The sequence below is a fragment of the Balaenoptera borealis genome (assembly GCF_965194805.1).
Source record: "Balaenoptera borealis genome assembly, chromosome: 9".
NCBI lineage: Eukaryota > Metazoa > Chordata > Mammalia > Artiodactyla > Balaenopteridae > Balaenoptera > Balaenoptera borealis.
Window position 1 is genome coordinate 11,752,628 of NC_138873.1, and position 16,347 is coordinate 11,768,974.

Genomic DNA, 16,347 nt, shown 5'->3' on the forward strand with positions numbered 1-16,347 from the left:
ATGCCAAGGAGACTGAAAGCTTACCCCAAACTCTCCCCCTAGTTGTTTCAATCTCTTAAAAGAAATTCTCTGCTAACCAAACCCATGCAGCTTTGCTAATACAGTATTAACAGAATACTCTGTCTCTTCAACTGTCTTCATGAAAGCAGATGCACAGAAATTGCTTCATATTTCTGTTTTAAACTGCTTCTCTGTTGCTGTTTTTAAGTTAAGCACCAAAGGATATCAAGCTGTATCAAGAGCCAGACAGTAAAACTTCTGGAAAGCTACTCGAGCTGTTACTAGGGAGACCATTTAACAGCAGAATCAGAACGAGTATCAGTAGGGAGAGGAGAAACTAATGATTAAAATGCTGTGAAATTCTCTTCTGAATGCAAAAATACTGTCACAGTATCTAGACACTAGATTCTGCCCCCTTATACCTCCTGCCACAAAAGAAGACATGGGAGCCTGGAAACAAGAGGGAAGTCTAAGAAGGGAAATTAGTTCATTGTCTCTGATAAGTAGCAAGTTATAGAGCTCTTTAAAAAGCAATAGCCTTTGCATCACGCTTTCTTACATCTAAAACTCAGAGCCTAGGTAGGAGATTGGACGAGACTTGACTAAAACCACACCAAATGAATAAAACATTTCAGAGTATGAAGGCTGTTTTTTACTCAGAATGAAGAAATACGAGGGTTAATTCACAAAGAAGCAGGAAAAGATGCACATCACTGAAAATAGTAACAAACTGGACCTATATTTTAAAACACGAAGTTAATTCTGTGGCTATTTTGATAACTTTAAGCATAATTAAGTGCTATGGATGATATGCTAGTTTATATTCTCTTGGGCCTGAAATTAACTGTGCTATCGAAATCGTGGCCACTTGGGACAAACAGTCACGTGCTGGACACCACTTTGCCCCTGGATGCAGCTGCCCAAATTTCCTACCTAGCACGCTGAAGGAGGTCAATGTCATTCTTGCTGGAGTTGCCATCACTTTCATGTCCGGGTTGGAACGATTCTTGGAAACTCATAATGAATGGTCTATGTCAATTATACCTCAGAAAAGTTGATATAAAAAATTTAAAACCTTTGATGGAATGAAGGCCATTGTCTTATTATTTAACCTGAGTGAAAGAACCAACGACTCTCTTGCTGTGATTTAGGTGGTAAGCCATCCATCTGGAGTGCTAGAACTTCACATGAAAAAGCGTGACTTTAAAATGGCACCAGGGCAGTACGTCTTGATCCAGTGCCCATCCATTTCCTCGCTGGAGTGGCACCCCTTCACCCTCACCTCCGCTCCCCAGGAGGACTTCTTCAGTGTGCACATCCGGGCAGCAGGAGACTGGACAGAAGCTTTATGCAAGGCCTTTGGGGCAGAGGGTCCGGCCCTGAAGGAGCCCTGGAGCCTGCCAAGGTGGGAGCCCATTTCTTTTTTATGTGTAAGTTAGAATATTATAAAAAATAAGGTCCTTTAGTGCATCAACATGCTAACAACTTCTGCAGTATCTTATTCTGTATGGTAAATTTGAATCCATTTATAAAATTTGAGAATCTCTATGAAAAAAATATAACTCAGTAGATTTCCATTAGGAGCAAGTACATTTCTTTAAAAAACAAATGTTCAATGAAGACAGGTGATGATCCAGGGAGAGGAAACATTTTGCTTTCCCAGGTCCAAAACATCACTTTGGCGAATTATAAGCAGCTTGTGATGAGTAAGGTAGCCCGGTGAACTTTTTGCTGTCACCGTCCGAGGTTTTTCAATTATATTTGTAAAGCTTGGTCTTCGTAAAAAGGATGCTTTACAGTCCAAATTAATCTGGCAGCCTCCATACACTGGAGAAAGAGCTAAACAATTAGACTAAAGCTCAGAAAATGACAAAATAATCTGAGAATCAAGAAAGTTAGTGGTGTTGTGCATTGTCAGTCCCACATGTGTGATTGCAAAAAGCATTAATTAACCTCCACTGTGTGCCAGAAATACGAAGATGGCAAAACATTGCCTCCATTCTCTAGGACTTCTGAGACCAACACTGGTGTGCAAACAAATGATTTAACTTTGCTACAAGGAAGATGGGTAGACCTGAGAAAGAGGAAGAGCACTGATACCATCTGTAGTTTCCTAGAGTTGTCGTAACCAAGTACCATGAACTAAGGGGCTTAAAGCAACAGAAAAGTATTCTCTCACAGTTCTGGAGACTGCAGGTCTGAAATCTAGGTGTTAGCAGGGCCGTGCTCCCTCTGAAAGCTGTGGGGAGGAATTCTTCCTTAGCTCCTCCCAGCTCTTGGTGGTTTGCCAGCCATCCTTGGCGTTCCGAGGCTGCGGCTGTGACAGTCCAATCTCTGCGTCTGTCGTTACATGTTGTTCTCCCCTCTTGTGTCTGTGTCTCTGTGTTTCTGTGATCCCTTCTTGCAAAGACACCAGTCATACTGGATTAAGGGCCCATCTTCCTGAATGACCTCATCTTAACCTGATTACTTCTGCAACAATCCTATTTCCAAATAAGGTCACATCCTAAGATAGAATTTCAACATATCAACTGGGCTAAACAATTGAATCCAAAACAACATCCTATTCAGAAAAGCCTGGACATGTGACAGAAGTCCCAGTGTCCTTGGCTCCTTTTAGTAAACAATGGCTTAGAATGGATTCCCACTCTTGCTGCAGGATTACCCAATAAGCACTCAAAGCCCATGTTTCGGGACCCAGAAAAACAGGGACACACGCAAAAAAATGTTGAGAAAAACTTTGTGAAGGAATTTGGTATTTCAAAAGAAGCATCAAGACATCCCCTCTTCTGCCATCCTTGGAGGGTATCAGGAACTGCCAAGCAGTGGCCACGGCTACAAGACTTCGGGTGGTGAACCCAGTAAGGACACACTTAGAATGGAACTTCCTGAGGGCAAGAGGTTGTCCTCCTCTATACGTCCCATGCCTAGAGCAGTGTCTGACATGTAGTGGATACAGAGTAAATATTTGATGAGGAATGAATACCTGGACCCAATATGGCCGCTTCAACTCATTTAATTTAACAAATATTTACCGGTGGTAAACTAGGCACCAGAATAAATTTAAGGCACAGAATCTACTCAGCTTATTGTCCCTCCTCTGTCTTCCCGTGGGACACTGAACTGTGACCGTGTAGCCCTGGGCTTGCTTGTGTTGAGTGGGCGGGAAGAGCCACAGTCTTCATTTCAAACACTGGTACTAAAGAACAGTGTGATGATAAACCAAGTACAAACATCATCTGTTCAGACTAGAGCCCCAAGTCACAAGACAACATCTGACTATTCCATTAAGACCTTATCCTTTTTATCATGGAAAGGAAGCCATGTAACAGAATTCTGAGGTTCAGAGTGTAGTGTGAATGCTTAAAATCAGGAATGAAAATAAACACACATACGCACATGCACACGCACGCACACACACAGGTCCCAGCCCTCCCTTGGCATTGCCAAGGTGGATACCTTCATCCTATTTGCTAGCCTGGTTTCTGCTCTGAGTGTATACAGTTGTCCGGCCTATCGACCAACCTTCCTCTTCACAAACCAGCTCTCATTTCAGCCAGTCCCCCAACAAGAGCTTGGGAAGTGTTTCTCCGTAGTCGGTATGCTTTCTTTCTTTTTGTTTTATTGAAGTAGAGTTGATTTACAATGTTATGTTAGTTTCAGATGTACAGCAAAGTGATTCAGTTATACATATATACATATATCTCTTCTTTTCAGATTCTCTCCCCTTAGAGATTATTACAAAATATTGTGTACAGTTCCCTGTGCTATACAGTAGGTCCTTGTCGGTTATCTATTTTATATACAGTAGTGTGTACATGTCAATCCCAACCTCCTAATTTATCCCTCCCCCACTTTCCCCTTTGGTAACCATATGTTTGTTTTCTATGCCTGTGGGTCTATTTCTGTTTTGTATATAAGTTCATTTGTATCTTTTTCTTAGGGTTCCACCTAATATCGTATGATATTTGGCATGCTTTCATCTCCAGGGTGCATCTTCAGCGCAAGGCCTGACATGATCTGGCCCCCAGACCTCTCTGGGCACCCCTGCCCCACCTCCTGCTCCCTCGCTCACTCAGCCATTCTTCCAGCCTCTTGCTTCCCTCCCACACCGAGCACGCTCTCCTCAGTGCCTTTGCCACTGCAGCTCCTTCTCCCTGGCACACTCTTCCCCCGGTCTCTGCTTGGCCGCCCCCTCACTGCCCCCAGGTCTCTGCTCTAATGTCTCCTATTGAGGCCTTCCCTTCCCATTTCCTGTGATCCAGCAACCCCGACAGACACTCCACACTCGTCGTGGTCACCGTGCCCCGCGCCTTGCTTTCTTCCTCTCCACCTGACACACTAAATACCTGGTTGTTTATTTGTTTACCATTTATCTCCCCACACGAGAATGGGGACTTTATCTCTTTGATTCACTTTGTTGTCCCCAGTGCCCAGAACAGGCCCTAACTCTCAGCTGGCACTCAATAAATATTTACCGAGTGAATAAAAATGAGTCGTTGTACAGTGCAGCTTCCCTTCATTTGTTAACTTTGTTTGACCTCTGCCCCTATATATATGTAGGCATACGAAACCCCCCAAAACCTAGAATTTGTTTAAATCTTCAACACATGACAAATCAGAATTTTATTGAACTTCCTTCGATGATTTTACCTCTCCACATTGTTTTAATTTTTGGATTAAACGAAACAATTTAGGGAGAGTACCATAATTTTTCACTGCTTTGCACCCAGAAAGGATTTAATCCAGTCCCAGGAACCTGTGAGACAAGCAGTGACTGAGGACCCCAAGAGGAGATGCAAAGCTTAGTGAAGAGCCAGGAAACTCTTCCTCTGAACTCAGGGAAAAGGACAATGCAAGCTCTTTTAAAAGACTTCGCATTAACAGATACACACTACTGTATATAAAAGAGACAAACAATAAGGACACACTGTATAGCACAGGGAACTGTATTCAATACCTTATAATAACCTATAACGGAAAAGAATCTGAAAAAGAATAGATATATATGTATGAAAAAAATAGATATATATGTGTGTATCACTGAATCACTTTGCTGTGCACCTGAAACAATGTAAATCAACTATACTTCAATAAAAATAAATAAATAAGATAAAAGACTTCACCTTCTGAAGTAAAATGGAGGAATTTCTCAGAGTCCGTGTTAGAGTTTTTAGCAATTTAATCTACTGCCCAGAGCCAAGGGTTCCAGCGTCCGACAGCCTAGGTTCAAATCCCAATTTTGCCTGGGATCTTGGAGGATGTAGGTAACATCTGCCTCAGTTTCCTCATCTGTAAGATGAAGATGAAAATAATAGTACATAAGTTCTGTTTAGGATTAAATATGACAGTCCATATGAAGCCCTTAGCATAATGCGTAGTAAAAAAAAGAAAAAAGTTAGCTACTATTGTTATTGGCAAAATAAGAAAGGTCATCTACCACAGAGGCGACAGTGAAAGTGCTGATGACACAGGAAGGACAACGTGGATGAATAAAGTTCATGGGTTCAGAGAGACAAGATGGGAGGTTGATGAGGAGGTGGGTGGGTGGTGCTGCTGATGGGAGCAGCAAGGGCCAGGTGATGTGGCTGCTGGAAAGGGGACTCACTTCTAAGCTGCTTTATTAGAAACTGTATCCACATCAGACAGGAAGTAACTGAGTGAACTTGACAAACGAGAATTTGTGCAAAGGAAGCCAATTCAACATTGTGAGAGATGGAGATATTTTGGTACAAAAAAGAACAATTGGGGTGTCATGATAGCTAGATCAACTAGTTTAAGAGTTGAGAGGCAGGAAAGGGAAAACACGTGCTTTGTTTCTCAGGAAGGCAAAAGGCATGAGTTGTCAGAAGACAGATCCCAGTGAGACACGAGGAAAAACTGTCTAATACTTAGCCCTCCCTGCCCCTCTATGGAACAAGGGGCCCTACAATTCCACGTGGGAAAGTGATGAGTGATCAGGGATGTGAAAGGAGGGAATCTGTATGAACCAGGAGGCAGGACTCAATATTTCCTCCTGCTGCTTCCAGCTTAGATTCTCAATTTTAATTACGTAGAAATTTGTTTGTTATGCATTTCTATGAATTATATGACACAATTCTTCTTTGGGTTTAATTGTTATCTTTTAAAATCAGTGTCAAATAAATCCCAAATACAACTAATTATAAAAACAATTAACAATAAGATATTTTAATCGTGGACCATTTCATATTTTTTCTCTGTCTCTCAATTCCCCTTATCTAATTATTTATAAAAGAATCTACCGTGGGCTGAGATACTAACCCTTTCTGATTAATGACCTTTTATTTTTATTCTTCTATTTCCATATATCAATATGTAATAAAGCCTTATTAATTAAGATTAACTTGAGGAGAGTTAATTTGAATTGTTAGGAGGTCTGGCATATGGAATATTTTAAAATAAACCCAATTGAACTTTCATGAACACATAGTAAGCCCAAAAGGGGCAACCTTGGGTGCCTTCAACAGACACTCCTTAGGGAATGGTTATGAATAACTTAGAAGCTTCTTAATTAGCATATCTTTGTTCATATGTAAATGTGTGCTTTTGGAATAGTTGAGGTTATTTAATACATTCCGCTGACTGAAATATTTTAAACATTCCCTTTACAATTTATTCAATAAATTGTTATTGAACAACTCCATGTAAGGTGCTGGGATGCAGTGGTGGGCAAAGACAGACATGGTCCCTCCCTCTGCAGACCTGAGAGGCTAGTGACCAAACAGACACAAAGTAAGTCATGTCATGCGCACACACACACACACACACACACACACACACACACACACACACACACACCACCCAAAACAACTATAAAATTACAACTGTGATAAGGACTACAGAGGAGAGATGCATGGTGTCATAAATTATCTAAGAGGGGATTTAACCTAGTCTAAGAAATCTATGAAGACTTCCCCAGGGAAATGATAATTGGGATAAGACCTAATGGATGGGTAACTATGAACCAAATAAGAGGATAGGAGAGAACTTGGGGCAGAGCGTTCCAAGTGATTAGTTGGATTGTCACGTGCAAAGGCCCCTTAGCCAAACAGGGTCCTGTGTACGTTAAGAAACAAAAGAAAAGCCAGTGTGGAGAACTGGCCATGAGAGATGGAGCAGAATCCGGGGTCAGTCCATTTAGGACCAAGTTAAAGACAATTGCACTTATTCAATGAATATGCCTTATCCTTATAAAGAAAAATTTGCTAAGCAAAGACAAAACATCAGTGCAGCCCCTGGCCTAATTATCACAGATTTTTGAGTTCGCATAATCTAAAATAATGAGTTTTAGAAATTCCCCACAACTGACAAATTATTCCAAAATTATGTTTATTCCAAATGAATGGCTTCCATTAGACTAAAATTATATAAACATATGAAGAGGTGGGAACGGGGAGAACTGTATTAGTAAAAGGACAGATAAGCCTTCTAAGCCACCTTGATGATTCTGTTTTTTCCCTCTGAGGGCAGATGGGAAAAAAAAGGAAAAGAAAAGGCATCTTCTACCAATCTTCATGATGCTTGAAGGCAAAACAAACTCTTAAGAACTGTAAAAAAGAGCTGTGCCATAAGGCCGGCCACCATATCCCTACACTATGTGTGTCCAAATAGGGCATTCTCAAGCACAGAGCCAACTTCCCTGCACACATTTGCTAGCACATCCCATACAAAGCACTGGTCTAGGACGGCTTTGTTTTCAAGAGCGGAGTGTTCTGAACGTCAACGGCACACTTTGTGATTGCAGGCTGGCGGTGGACGGGCCGTTCGGAGCTGCACTGACAGATGTGTTTCACTATCCAGTGAGCATGTGCATTGCCACGGGAATAGGGGTCACTCCCTTTGCCGCTCTTCTGAAATCTATCTGGTACCAATGTTGTGAGTCACAAACCCAGTGGAAGCTGAGCAAGGTATGGAAAATATCACCAGCTTACCCTTCCATGAATTCAAAGGTTCCACATCCTTCTATCTGTCATCTGCCGATTCCTGGGGAGGGTTTTAATTAACTATGAGGGATAAACTCAAGGATCCTTAACTATACTTATGTTCTTAAAGATCTCCATTCAGTATTACATTTATGAGAAGGGTTATGTCTAATCTTGTTAAAGATGACAAGACATAAATTTTATTGCTTCATTGCCATGACAGGACATGTAATTGCTCATGTCAGTAAAATATGGACAGGCTGCAAATGGCTATGTGACCGGCCTGCAGTGAGTACTATTAACAGGCAGCCTTAGACTCGAGCTTGATGCTGTGGTTGCAAGTGTACGATTCAATATCTTCATCTCGTGGACTCGGGGTCTTAATTGAGAAGCAAAAATGCCACAGTTGGGATTCATTTGTCTGCTTGCCTGGTGTTGCCATCCAGCTCCAAATCTCCTTTTTGTCATTTCTTGTATGTTCTCTGACTAGCTGCCTCCATGGTTCCCTTGCTCCCTTTGTGCATCCCATGTTCGAACCCTCTTAAGATAGCAGCAGACACTAGAGCAGCAGGAGAAAGGGAGCCATGCTAACACTAAATGGTGTCAACTCAGGAGGGCCAAGGACGTCAGGCCAACTTGGTTCTGGTCCTGGTTCTGCCACTTCTCTGATTGACACTTTGGCTGCAGTTTCCTCGTCTATCCCAGGAAGATGCTTGATTAGGTCAGCATGTCTATGGGACGTTAGTCATATGAGAGGGTCCACTAAAGAGAATTGTGTAGTGAAATGATTTCAGAAATGCTGTCACAAATCCCCCTTTAGAAGATTCACATCTTCTACTAGCCTATTAAATAAGTTCTGCAGAAAAGAACCTCATTCAGTTTCATTTCACCCACCCTTCCCAAGCATATTTAGCCATGGAAACTTTCTTCATCTATCATTCTTTAAGAAATGGCACTTTGTGAAGCACTGGGGCAAGGCCAGAAGGGAAGATCTCTACAGGTGGGGCTTTCTCAGCCAAGAAATTAGCGTAAAATTAGCTATCATTTCATGAGTTTCCAAGTGACAGGCGCTTGACATATGTTTTTTCATTTTATTTTTATAATCTTCCCAACAACCTTAGAAAGTAGATAGCACAAGCTCTGTCTTCCAAATAAGGACTCTGAAGCTTCAGAGAGACTAAAGTCACTTTCCTGAAAATACACTGTTAATGAAAGGCAAAATCAGGGTTTGAACTCAGGTGCATCTGGCTCTCTGGTTTGACATAACCAACACATGGTAGACATGGCTTCCACCTACTGTATTGTAGGAAGACTGTGGGATTCCTGGTCAGAGAATCTACCTCAGCCTGATTCCACCCTCCCTAGAAGCATCACCCTGAGTGCATCAGTTCACCTCTTGGAGCTAGGTTTCCTGATATACACAATGGAGAAATAAGGGTCCATATCCATCAGGGAGTTTTAATACCAAATAAGACAAATAAATAATGTAGAAACATTACTGTGTAAGTGTGTATGAGATTATATTAAATGTGCATTAATATATCTGCCAAAGATATAAATAGATTACTAGTACTACTACTAATACTAATAGCCTAGATTAATCAATCATTGACTACCTAGAAGGCAGGGAGTTAGGCATTTCACACATACTATCTCACATCATCTTTACTTACCACTTACCCATTTTACAGATGAGAAAACTGAAGCTGGATCACAAAGCTAATAGGAATGATAGAATCATATCATTGAATTGTTATAATACCTCTTTCAGATAAGTAGTATCCTCAGATTACCAGTGAGGAAACAGAAGCACAGAGAGCTAGTAAATATCAGAATGAGAGTTTGAATCCTGGTTCTTCTTAAGCTAAATCCCATCTTCTTTTCTTTATACAACAATAAGATTAACCAAGTGTTTTAGTCTGTTCAGGCTGCTATAGCAAAATACCATAGATGGGGTGGTATACCATACATACAACAGAAATGTATTTCTTACAGTTCTGGAGGCTGGGAAGTCCAAGGTCAATGCACTGGCATCAGACTTGGTATCTGATGAGAGCCCACTTCCTGCTTTATGGACGGTCATCTTCTAGCTCTAACTTCCCACTGCAAAAGAGGGCAAGTTTTTTGGACACTGATGGGCACTAATCCAATTCAAGAGGGCTCCATCCTTATGACCTAATCACCTCCCAAACTCCCCACCTCCAAATACCATCACACTGGGGATTAGATTTCAATATGTGAATTTGGGGCAGGGGGCACAAACATTCAGTCTAGGGCACAAAGCAAGCAAAACAGACACTGTTTCATACATTTGGACCCCACTGCAAAGCTTTATTATGGTTTATGTTGATTTCCCCATCTCTGTAAGCTCTTTCCTATTGCTGTCTACCAAGTCAGACCCACTTATAGCAGCAGCTCATTGCTTCATGGTTCTCACTGCACAAAAGGTCACATTATGCTTCACATGGAGATGGTGATGGAATTGTGTGTCTCACTTTCATTCATTTATTCACTCAATGAGTATTTATGCAGCACCTACTATGTGCCAAGCCCTGCTCGTACTGACTGAAAAGCCTATCACTCTCCTCTCACCAGACTCACAATACCTGACCCTTCTCTCAACATCCATTACCCCTGTGCTGTTCTCCTTTTATATCATTTATCCTTCTTTTTTGTTTTAACGTTCACAAAGTACTTTATTTCCCTTAACAGATTCTGAGCTCCTTGAGCGTGGCTTTTCTCGGTATCTCCATTATTAGAGAGAGATATATTTATATATGCACACACACTATAAATTTTGAATAAATCAATGAGTGAATAAGTGTCCACTTGGCCAAAAGAATTAACAAATGGCTTCTGCACAATTTTCTGCAAAATTCTAGTTACTAAGATTAATTTTTTTTTAATTTAAACAAAAGACTATTAGTTCAGCAACTTTATAATTAAAATAATACATTCCAATTATTTTATCACAAATAGGAAAATTCTTCTAAGAATCCACAAAATCTTAAAGTCCATATTGGAACCCACAGAATATTAATACCACCTTCTCTCTCACCATTTCATTGTTATTCCTGGGCTGTTTATGGGTTTTCTCAAAGCTGTTTCAATGGGAGGGCTACGGAGTTACCACAAAAGTATAAAACAGGGGCTTTGATCTCTAGTCCAAAGAACAGAAATCATAGAATTGGAAATAAAACACAATGTTTTCATGACTTATAAAAATTGGGGGTAATATTGAGACAACCCTCAACTGAAAATAAAGGCAGGAGTTATAGTATATGGGAGAAAAGAAGCTAAAAGCGTGGAATCACAAAATTGAAGGGGCTTGACCTCCCAGTTTTGCATAGGGCAATACTTAGAGTGGGAAGTGATTTGTCCAAAGTCCCTACCTGGCTAGCCACTGAGTCAGGACAGGAGCCTGTGTTTCTGGTTTCAAAGCTCTTTTATGAAAGAAGTGAGGTTTCATGCTACAGAAAGTTCAGGCTGAAAATCCCACTTGACATCCACTTCCTCAGAATCTGCATGCTTGAGAAAAAGCTTAGGAAATTTCTCTGTTTTAAAGCAATTCTGTGTTTATTTGAGTACAGCTACATTAGGCTTATGTAACTAATATTTGTCAGGGCCACCCACATGCTTTTGAGACATAAATACTACTCCTTCCACTAAACTGTCAGCATCTCTATAATTTTTTAAGTGCGGGAGAGCAAAGCAGTACATTCTTATCTAACAGCATCTTCACAATTATAGATCTGGGCTATAGTCTTCAGAGTGTTCTTTTCTGCCACAAGGAAAGGGGAAAAAACAGCATAGAGGTTCAGAGCTGGAATTTTAAGCTTAGATAGTTAACTGCAATTGGTTGGGATTTTCCCCCTCCTGTGTAAAAGTTGGCATAAAGGCAGTCGTTTTTACAAACAAGCCTTATATTGCAAGTCTAGAGTAAAAAATTTGCACCAAAGTTTTCTTAGTTGTGACCACTGCAAACTACATCTCTTTATCCTTCTCCTCTGCCACATTGTTCTAGAACACTTCTAAGTAAAATGCAAAAGGATATCCAATAGGACTCCTGCATCTTCTTTGGGGTCATATGTAGCACTTCCTGTTTGAAGCTGGCGTTTTTCAAATTTTTTCTAGCTATGTGTTATTATTAAAGATAGTGGGGAAGAGGGGCAGAGGAAGAGAGAGAAGTGGTTAGGAGGAGACTTCCCAAGAAGGCAAAATAACGATAAATATAATGATGCCCTGCTGTGAAGAAAATGGGAAAAAGTTGTAATATATTAAAGGGATATTTCCAACCCAAGAGTAAGAGCCAAACTTCACTTAGTTGGAGGCAAATGAGAACACAGCAGTCTTTTGGGATGAAGGAAGGGGGTGTGAGCGGCTGGGACATCCCTCTGATACAGTACAGAGGAAGCTGAGGGTTAAAATGCCCCTTGGGGATGAATGTCCCCCCAACTCCTGCCTAACGGGGGTGATTAATTCTACATCACACTCAATTTGTGAAAAGAGCTCTTGAAAAAAGTTAGGACAGTTTGCTTGTGCAAACTGTCAAAATGATGAATGGAAATAGGTGTGTACAAACCGGGAGGGGGGTGCAGATTGCTGACATAAATGTATTGGCCTCCACATTTTAGTTCTCCTAATATCACAGCCGTGCAGTCAGAACCGAGAGAACGGCCAGCTGGATGATTTGGTTCATTTTCTTAACTGCATATGTAATCTTCAGATGATAATAAAATAGATTCTAGAAAAACTGAGATAACCTAATTTCTTCATAAATTGTCTTCCTTCATCAGCTCAATAATACATAACCGTGATAATGAGTATTTATAGTGTGTCCCGCGCAGAATGGCCTTTGGGTTCTTAACCTAATATAATAAACAGATAATTCAAATAAAAAGACAGCATGGGCCAGTGGGAACAAGGCAAAGAGGCCAAGAAAGGCAAAAATCCATACTCTCCTTAAATATATTAATAAAACAAAGGAGGGCCTGCTCTCTTTTCTAATGAATGAAAAATGCATTTAATTTAATCTCTTTTGAGAAATTATTTACTTTCACTTTCCCTCACCCTGGCGCCCTGGCTACTCCTGGAATTGATCATCTCTGGTAACCGCTGAGAGTGTCCTGATAAATTGAACCAGGGAACATGAGGCCAGCTTGCATCTCCAGGAGACACACGTGCTTCTCACCTTTCACTGGGCAGCCTCAAAAGACTCCAGTCCCCCAGGAGGTCTCCCCATTGCCCTGTGGGGAAGTGACCAGTATTAATATTTTTAATATCTTGGTTTATTAACCACACAAGCCATACATGACTACAGGGTCCTTGTAAAAGATTCAAATAAAATACGCAGTCAAAAATCTCAATCAGAACGGACTTGTGGTTGCCGGGGTTGGGGGGGGGGGGCGGTGGTGAGGGATGGACTGGGAGTTTGGGGTTGGTAGATGCAAATTATTACATTTAGAACGGATAAACAACAAGGTCCTACTGTAGAACACAGGGAACTATATTCAATATCCTCAGATAAAGCATAATGGAAAAGAATCTGAAAAAGAATGTACATATATATGTACAACTGAGTGAGTTTGCTGTACGGCAGAAATGAACACAACATTGTAAATCAACTATACTTCAACTAAAAAAAAAAAAGAATGTGTAAGCATGGCTTTACAGAGAGGAAAGTGCACTGTTCTGGGGACTCTTGCGATGAAAGACATCAAGACTTCATTTAGCTGTGTTTTTTTTAAACCTCATTTCTGTTTAGAAATAAATTGATTTAGCAGTTTGGAAAAAAAAAACTCCGTTTATTCACCTTCCTTCCCAAATTAACCACCACCACCACTTGGCCCTCCAGGGTTCTCACCTGAAAGGGTTGAGCGCATCTTATTCCATTCCTTTCCTGCACTTTTGTGTACACATACACACCTACATACATATGCAAGGTGTTGTTTTATTTTTACATAAATAAGGATGTGGGGATGGGGAAGGAGGGAGAGAAAGAAAGGTGTGCAATTTGTGTTTTTGTTTTTCATTCTAACATGGCCTGGAGCTCCTTCAAGTGTCACTGCCTATTTATTGACTTTATTTTATTTAGCGCCTTCAGTGAATTCTGTAGTATGACTATCTCACAATAGATTTTATCATTCTATTATTAATCAACATTCCGGTTGTCCAACAACTATAATTTGAACAAACTGAGGCACAATAAACTTTAGGCCCCAGTCAAAGGGCAAAGCAGCAGCATAGCCATGAAATAGTTAACATTAAGGATAAAGGCTTTAAAAATAAGTCTTAAGGACTAAAAGTGATTGACAAAGGCTGGTCTTAGTCTTACAATGGATAATGGGAAAAACAGTTTTATAATTTTATTTCTTTAAAACCAGATGTGGAAGCCACGTTAGGGAAGCTTCTCAAAACTAGTTGCTTCAAAATCTGTTTGCTATTGTCTTCACCCACAATGACCTTGGTAACAGCAACCACAACATAAAAACCAGGACAATAATAGTTACCATTTATTGAGGAGGTATTATGTTTTCTAAATATCAGTCTCAGTCTTTATCTTTTCAAAGAGAAAAGTTCTCTTTTTGGAAAATAGTCATGATTCCCTCCATGGAAAGTCACCATCACCCTCCCTGACTGAAGCTTCTATCAGTTCTGTTACATTGTATAGGGAGCGTGGAATCTTAGCTCAGGCTACTATAACAAAATACCAAGGCTGAGTGGCTTAAAACAACAAACATTTCTTATAGGTCTGGAGGCTGGAAGTCTGAAATCAGGGTGCCAGGATGATTGCGTTCTGGAGAGGACTCTTCCTGACTTGCAGATGGCTACCTTCTTGCTGTGTCCTCACATGACGAGAGAGGGAGCTCTGGTTTCTTCCTCTTCCTATAAGGGCACTAATCCCATCATGGGGGCCCACCTTCATGACCTCATCTAAATCTAACCATCTCTTAAAGGCCCCATCTCCAGGTCATCACATTGGCAGTTAAGATTTTAACACACAAATTTAGGGGGGATGCATTCATACCATAACAGTGGGGAACATAGGATGCTGCCCAGGAGGAGGCAAGGCCACAGTGCAATCCCACTGGCCTCCTAGGGGGAGCTGTTGGTCAAGGTCAAGGTCAACCCTGGCACCCAACATGGATCTTAGGGTACCTTTCACTAGTGAATGGGTTCCTCTTTCAGAACTACATCTTTATGATCAATACTGAGGTTTCGAGACCGGTGCTAGAGATTTTGGTTTCACCTCCTGTCAATAACCACCATCTCTATAATTCAGGAGTGACGGTGGACACAGACCCCCAAGTAAGGCAAGTGTCCCCCTTTGCTCTCTAATATAAACATGTGGCATTCATTCTGTAAGCTCCTCCAGATGACAGTGAGGTACTAGCAATATCTCAGCTAACATCTCAGAGCACTTACTGCATCTTTAGACTTTGAGCTAAATGCTTCCATGAAACCTATCCTTTCATCTTCAAAATAATCTCATGGATTATTGTTCTGTGTTTTTGTTTTTGTTTTGGGTTTTTTTTTTTTTTTGCCATTTCAATGTGTGATAATCTAGACTCAAATTACATAACCTGCTCCCAGTTACACAGCTTGAAGGTGGTGAAGCCAGGAGACTAGGACAGGTTGCAGGACTCCAGGCTCACAATGTTTAACTACTATGTTATATTACACCTTCAACCTGCACCCTCATGTGCAATTTCCTTCCTTAGAAAGGAAAAAGCCCCTTGGGTGCTCTGGGTGATAGATAGATAGATAGATAGATAGATAGATAGATAGATAGGTAATTTTTGTCCCCATTCCATACTCAGGAAATTGATTTTGGGTCTAAAGAAATGCAGGTTGTATTTGAGGATGTGTCCTCCGCTGTGTTTGTGGGTACCTATCCAGGCCATGGCATGGGAACCTCTGATGGAAGAGTCTGGCGCTCTGGTAGTAAAATAGATAAGTAGCTTTTCTTATTTCATTTCCTGGGATTGTTTATCCAAAAATGGCATGGGGACATTTCCTACTGGGCCCAGATGACCTGGTCCACACTCTCTTAAAGAGAAGCCCAGGCTGTGGGAAAGGTGGGGATGAGCTGGAGCTGAGACCCAGGCACCCCCCAGATTGGCCATGGCTGAGTTTATCTGGTGGTTCGTGGTAGGAACGATGTGACAGCGAAGGCCTGTGACAGGCCACATGCATACAGAACTCCCTAACCCCATAACAACGTCCTGGAGTGGTGCCCTACAACATCTGGGGATCCATTAGATCCACAAAAATGTGTGGGCTGAGTCCTGTAAAAGAAAACTTCATTACTACAGAAGATCAGAACTTTTTCATCATTTTACTGAGGATGACTTTCTGTGTAACAAAACCTTTTAAAGTTACCTGAGGTATTTTAGGTCTCTGT

General features: G+C 41.0%; 1 protein-coding gene across 1 annotated transcript in view; it reads left to right on the forward strand.

The window, feature by feature from the left end:
• Nucleotides 1-16,347, forward strand: part of NOX3 (NADPH oxidase 3) — a 67,632-nt gene that overhangs the window by 23,861 nt on the left and 27,424 nt on the right. Inside the window, 2 exon segments of the mRNA XM_082404693.1 lie at nucleotides 1,152-1,405; nucleotides 7,766-7,928. Of these exon segments, the coding sequence (XP_082260819.1) occupies nucleotides 1,152-1,405; nucleotides 7,766-7,928 (417 nt within the window).